Below are 7,177 nucleotides of genomic sequence, written 5' to 3' on the forward strand. Positions count from 1 at the left end.
TAATGGTATATAAAACTGTGACACCTTTTGCATTAAAAGCAAAAGATGCCCTCTAATAATTATTCTTTATTTGGCGAGCACTTTCTAAGTGTTGGTAATAGGCCAGTGCTTTGAATTCATGATCTCATGTAATCTTCACAAGATCCTGAGTAGGTAGAGATATTTTTATTTTTATCCCCACATTACAGAGGAGGGAAATAAGGCAGAGAAATGTTAAATAACTAGCTTAGGGTCACTCAGGTACTGATGGAGAGGAATTTCCAGCCTTCGCATACCACTGAAATTCTTAATTGCCTCATGATCTGTTCCATGTTATATAGACTAGATTTACTAGAAATGATTTTTTTTTAGAACTGAGGGCAAAAGTGAAAGATGGGCTCCTTTTAAGAGGCTTGTGGCAAGTGTTCACTAGCAAAATCTAAGCATTGTTTATTAGAGCAGTTGATGCACTGATAGAACAGATGAGTGCTTTTTAGTGCTACCGGGATTTTTGTTTTCGAATAAGTCATTATATACAATAATTCAGTTCTCTTCTTATGGTCCAAAACCATAATAAGATGTCTTTTTCTTTTTTTTTTTTTGCCTTTTTCTCCTTTTCTTCATGTAGTTGACCAAGGCCTAAACCAACCCACGGATGACTCGTGCTTCGACCCCTACACGGTTTCCCATTATGCCATTGGAGAGGAGTGGGAGCGATTGTCTGAATCTGGCTTTAAACTCTCATGCCAGTGCTTAGGCTTTGGCAGTGGTCATTTCAGATGTGATTCATCTAGTGAGTAGCTTGCTTTGTCCACCTCTTGCAGTTCCATGCACTCTCACAATGCGCCAAAGGAGGAAGCATGTTTGGCAGATGCGACCTCTTCCAAACATGAAGCAAACGAGTAGAGACTGCTTGACTCAAAGTAACATTTTGCATCATATAAAAATGATGGGAAATTTTACTTGTTGAGTATTGCTTCATCTCAAGGGTTGTATTTCAATATGACTATTAATTAAAAATAAATTTGCGACGGTGATACGATTTAAAAAATTTTTTTGTGAAATGAATAAAGTCAAACTCTTTGGAGCCAGGTCTGATGAAGGGTATCAGAGACACAACGGAACCTCAAGTCTCTTTTAATCTGTAGTGTTGAGTGAGCTCAGAGGTGAACATTTATACTTACAAATATTCTACCTCTTTCAACACAAACCAAATATACATATATCATAGTATATATACACACTCACACCCCCACACACATACTCTTTCATATCTCACATACACACTCATATCACACATACACACATTGGGTAGCTTGAATCTTGCCAAGTAATGTGGAGAGTACAGATAATCCATTTGTAGATAATTAAGAATCAACTTCAATTGAAAAATATTTGATTTTCGAAGTATAAAAGGATTTTATTATTTAAAATTATTTTTTAGTTAAAATAACCCTAGGAATGACTTATCATGCTTTGAGGTTTAGTATTAGAATTTTTAAATCCTTTGGTTCTGCTTTGTTTTTAGAGGATGTGATTATTATTGAAAATTGGTTCATTTTCATAGGTGTTAATCATTATGCCTTCTAACAAGCCTCCTATAGACATATCCAGGAATTGTACTGGGTGAAATATGACATAATGATTTTTAAACGATCTTAAGAGTACTTTACTTAACTTGTATACACGAATTGGTTTAATTCAGACTGAAATATAAACACATCTAATTTTTTCAATGCAGACTACTGTGCTTGACCATCTGAAAATAGGAAGAAGTGTCCTATGCTGTTTAGGAGTTGGAAGTTTTAACATTTGGCATCAATTAGGGGTTTTAAATTTCTGAAACTGAGCTATTTTTAAGTCTGTATATTTATTACCTATGTATGTACTTAGGCGCAACTGTGGGAGCAGAGCTGTAAGTTGATTTATGTGATTCTTCCGCTCAACTTACATATTCTTCACTTAGATGTCATAATGATTGACTAACTTTTTCAAAGTTTTAGGAATGACTGACTTGTTGACAAAACAGAAGTTGTGTGTATTATATAAACTTCCAAAGTTTGTTTTGTTTTAGTATAAACTTTGAAGATTAAAAAGTCATCTTTTATGTATGGTAGTTAAAGATATATAACTGTGAATCTTAGATATTCCTTAGAACCAGTCTTATTTGTAGGAATGATAACCATTGATTTATCATTTTGTTTTTGTTTTGATACATAGGTTTATTCTTTCACTTTCCGCATTTACAAGAAACAGGTCGTAGTGTGTAGAAACCAGCTGATCTTTGCTTTTTGGTTAATTGAACTTTGTATCCAGGATCTCTGCAAATCCAAAAGTGACTTTTCATCTATTAACTATTTTTAGCCTTCCCAATTTTAAACCTTAATAGGGAGAATTCAAATGAAGGTCATTGACTATTCTTGTGAAACGATTATGATGGAATAGACTGGATCTTAAAATATCTGAGAAAATGTTAAGTGGTAAAGATAATATTTTCAAATCCAACCAAAAAAGTGGTTTGTCAGAGGGATCATGACCTTCATCTTTCCTTGCCACTCCTTCCAGATACCTGGCTTTGAAAATCTGGTGACATGTCCCAGTACGCTCACCATCTTGTGAGTCAGAACACGCCAATAACTCCTTGCCTCTGATCTTCCCCACCCCCCAGAATGGTGCCATGATAATGGTGTGAACTACAAGATTGGAGAGAAGTGGGATCGTCAGGGAGAAAGTGGCCAGATGATGAGCTGCACGTGTCTTGGAAATGGAAAAGGAGAATTCAAGTGCGATCCCCGTACGTTGCCACAAATCACTTTTAGTGCCTTTTTGAGCGCTCCCACCTTCATTACTGAGCTGTAACTCTCATCCCCAGAAGTGATTGGAGACTTTAGGTCTTCTTGAGGAGTGAACGGTGGGTTTGTTAATCTTTTGATTTGGGACAGCAGAGACAAGCTTCAAAAACGAGCCATAATTTAATGTTGTTATAGGGCACTTTAGCACTTTTCCGACCTGAGTATTTTGACCATAATCTGCAGTGAAATGTAACAAGAAAGCCTTATGGGTCTTTAGATTCAACTTTTAAAATATGATCTCTATCTTTGCACTGAACCGTTTCCAGTTTATTAGATCTAGTCTTTGGAAATGCTGCCCTAAGACCTATACAGCAGTACCTCTCTTACGGATGATTCCCATTAACACGTGGCACGTGGGCTGTGATGACAAATTTAGGAGAGAAACAAACCCACCCCCGTAGAGGGGTCAAGTCTGTATTATTGTTCTCAGTCTTACACGCGCTTATGATTTGTGTGTCCACGTAGATGAGGCAACGTGTTACGACGATGGGAAGACGTACCACGTGGGAGAACAGTGGCAGAAAGAATATCTTGGTGCCATTTGCTCCTGCACGTGCTTTGGAGGCCAGCGGGTAAGACCAGATAGGCCAGGCTCTGTGCAATTTAGACAACGGGGGGAGGTTCCTGTACGGACGATTAAGAGTTATGCTTCCTGTGGGCTGTGCACACAGGTGTGGTAGTGCACCTTATGAAATGGGGAAATACTTCAGCTCCTGTTGGAACATAACGCTACTGACTACCCCTTTCCAGTTCTCCCCCTTTGTGGCAGCCTTAGCCCCCTCCCCCATACCTACTATTCTCAGACTGCCTCCGTTCTTCAGCAACTGAAGTGTTAAACGCTGGGTAGCACTGGGCTTCTTGCTCCATTCTGTTGGGCAGGTGCCCCTGTGATACTGCTGTTAAATATTTTGAATACCCAGATCTAAGAAAATACCACTTCTTTGTACCCTCTCTCAATCCCCAAATAGATTCCTGCCATAGGTCTAGTGCTATGCTCAGGAATATGGGACACACAGAGGGAGTGAGAAATGGTCCTGGCTCTTAATGATATAGCTGGAGACATTAAATTAGCATACACTGAAAGTCCAGCTAATTAAGTCAGGTTCTGAGTGGATCTGACAAACCCAGTTCCCATGTAGGCTGATGTCAGCAGGAAAGGTTTGGTGGAAAAGAGAAGAATGAACTGGCTGGGTTTTGGGGTTTCTTTTTTGTAAAAATTATTTATTTATTTATTTTTGGCTGCGTTGGGTCTTCGTTGCTGCGTGTGGACTTTCTCTAGTTGTGGCGAGCGGGGGCTACTCTTCATTGCGGTGCGGCTTCTCACTGCAGTGGCTTCTCTTGTTGCAGAGCACGGGCTCTAGGTGCACGAGCTTCAGTAGTTGTGGCACTTGGGCTCAGTAGTTGTGGCTTGTGGGCTCTAGAGTGCAGGCTCAGTAGTTGTGGCACAGGGGCTTAGTTGCTCCGTGGCATGTGGGACTTCCCAGACCAGGGCTCGAACCCATGTCCCCTGCATTGGCAGGTGGATTCTTAACCACTGCGCCACCAGCATAGTCCGCTGGCTGGGGTTTAGGATGGTTACAATCTGGTTGAGGGATGGGGGAAGCAGAGAGAGCAGGGCGAGCACAGCCCCTTGGAATGGGAAGGAGCTGGCACATGTGGGCTCCAGTGAAACAACCTTCTGCCTGCTGTCTAGTGGGAAGACATTAAATGGGAAGAAGTGGGGGCCACTTATGGAGGGCCTCGGAAGTCCATTATTCATGCCAGTACTTCTCAACCATTTCTAATCTGTGTCCTACTTCAATATAACAGAAAAGTGCTGTGCTTTCCTCTAATCTTTGAAATTACAAAATAAAATGCCTTATAACTCAGATGAAAGCAATGAAACATAACATTCCTTTGTTTTCAATGAAAACATACCCTCCCCAACAGCTTTTCAAATTCTGGTCCTTGAAGAGCATGCTCCCTACTCCCGGGTAAGGCTCACTGGTTGATGCCTTTGGCATTAGCCAGTTGCAGGTGCCCAAGAGAAAGGGAACATGATGGAAGACGGTTTTTAGGAAGATTAAACTGGCAGCAGAGAAGGGTCTTCAGGGGTCTGGCTGAGGGCAGCCCCTGGAAGCTACTCTGAGCTTATTCCACCACTTGTGGTTGGGTGGGGAAAGTCTCTCTCTCTCTGTCTCTCTTTAACACATATAAAGACCGTGATCACAGAACTCAGTCATCTCTGGTCATGTGCTCAGTGTAGAAAAGTGTGATGGAAAGTGAATTTGTTGAGAAGTCGGTTTTGGTCTCACTTCAGCCTCTCTGCCTCATGATTTACGTACATGAAACCTTTAACGTGTGACACCTGTTCTGTTCTAAAGCGAAGTGCGAAATGAAACACTTTAGACAGGAGTGGGAACTGTTACGTGTTTATATGAAAGCAAGATTTACTGATTCTTATAAATAAAAGTAGGTATTTACCCGTACTGTCTTAGGTATTATGGGGAATATGCTTTTAAATGGACAAAATGTCTGAAATATTTCACTGACAATATAAGAAAGAAAGTGATTGTATTACTTTGGGTTCTTCTGGCTATAAGAGAAAAGCCCAACTCAGGTTAATTTAGGCAAAAGAAGGCTCACATGACTGGAAAGTCCCAGGATCTCTCAGTAGAAAGGACATGACCAGGAGTCACCCAGCTGGGTGGCAGTCCCACTCCACTCACAGGTCACTGTGTGACTTCCCCGCCCCCCCAGTCAGTCATTCCTCTGGGTCTCCTTTCCCTTACCTATAAAATGAGGGTGTCTGTCTATGTGATCTCACGTTCCTTTTAAAAGCTCTAGGATTCCAGGAAAACCTCCTCCATCATGTAGTGTGGAAATCTTATTAAGGAAGTCAGGACTGGAATCAGCCTTAGCAGATGGGTGGGGTTTGTAAGACATTTCAGGAAAAAGGAAAAGCATCAATAGAGGCAGCTATAAAACATGCGTTATCAGCCAACATGTATTCTGCAAGCTATAAGTGCATGAAATCATCCTCAAAGCTTCCTCTGTGACTAACTGCGTATATTTTGCCGACTCGTAAGAGGTGAAATTCTTCGACACAAGCTCTAAGTTGCGATGTTCTTGTGTTGTCATAAACCCCATCCGACTTCATGCCTCTGCTCTCTCAGGGCTGGCGCTGTGACAACTGCCGCAGACCAGGGGCTGAACCTGGTCACGAAGGCTCAACTGGCCACTCCTACAACCAGTATTCGCAGAGATACCATCAGAGAACAAATACTGTAAGTGCATTTGCACCCTGCGTGTTTCTCCCCTAAATGCAATTAGGCACATAGCAGGGAGCCTCTTTCTGTAGGTACCTTTCTTCTGAATGAACCAATTTTACAAAACTTTTAAAAGACTTAAGAGTAGAAAGAATATTGTATCCTGTAACATAATTTGGGTTCTCTTGAGCATCTCCCACTGCCCAATATATAGCTAAGCTCTTAAAGCTAGACATATTTTCCTATGCATAAGTAATTATCAGAGTAGCCACCCTCCCCTTTTTTCCTCTGTAGCCTTTACAGCATTGCTGTTAATTTTTCTTCTTCTTTTTTAACAGAATGTCAACTGCCCAATTGAGTGCTTCATGCCTTTAGATGTACAGGCTGACAGAGAAGATTCCCGAGAGTAATATTTCCAACCCAGAGAAACAAGCACGGATCTCTGTCAAGGTCCATCCAAACTGGAGTGATGCTAGCAGACCCCAGCTTAGCTTGTTTCTTTCTTAAGCCCTCTGCTCTGGAGTAACTTCTCCAGCTTCAGCTCAATTCACAGCTTCTCCAACCATCACCCTGGGAGTGTTTTTAGACTTTTCTCATAAATGGGGCAGTATGTTGCCAGCTCTCCAAAGTATTCAATACTGCTCAGTATTTTAAATGAAATGTTTCTAACTTGTGATTTGGATTGGGATCAATAGGGAAGCACATGCACCAACCAAGATACAAAATGTCTTGAAATGATATTACCAAAATTTTCAATAGGGAAGTTACCCAAACACTTCTGCTTCCACTTAACTATCTGGCCCACAATACTGTAGGAAGAGCATGTCCCTGTTGCTGTGATATTTGAAATATCCACAGTACTCACTATTTCCAAATGATTCTAGTATTGCCTAGAAATCTTTCTCTTACCTGTTATTTATCAACTTTTCCCTGTATTTTTATATGGAAAAAATTGTATTGAAGACACTTAGTATGCAGTTAATAAGAGGAATTTGGTCTAATTATGGTTGGTGATTATTTTTTATACTGTACATGCCAAAGCTTTACTACTGTGGAAAGACAACTGTTTAATAAAAGATCTACATTCCACAACTTGAA

General features: G+C 40.7%; 1 protein-coding gene across 7 annotated transcripts in view; it reads left to right on the top strand.

Moving 5' to 3' along the window:
- The window catches only part of FN1 (fibronectin 1), a 68,925-nt gene extending 61,748 nt beyond the window's left edge, over positions 1-7,177 (top strand). For all 7 annotated transcript variants that reach the window (XM_060016151.2, XM_060016153.2, XM_060016156.2 and 4 more), the window contains 5 exons: positions 608-772; positions 2,648-2,773; positions 3,297-3,403; positions 5,987-6,097; positions 6,418-7,177. In XM_060016151.2, the coding sequence (XP_059872134.1) occupies positions 608-772; positions 2,648-2,773; positions 3,297-3,403; positions 5,987-6,097; positions 6,418-6,489 (581 nt within the window). In that variant the 3' untranslated portion in view covers positions 6,490-7,177. The remainder of the gene's footprint in view (positions 1-607; positions 773-2,647; positions 2,774-3,296; positions 3,404-5,986; positions 6,098-6,417) is intronic.

Source organism: Delphinus delphis, chromosome 7 (assembly GCF_949987515.2).
Source record: "Delphinus delphis chromosome 7, mDelDel1.2, whole genome shotgun sequence".
NCBI lineage: Eukaryota > Metazoa > Chordata > Mammalia > Artiodactyla > Delphinidae > Delphinus > Delphinus delphis.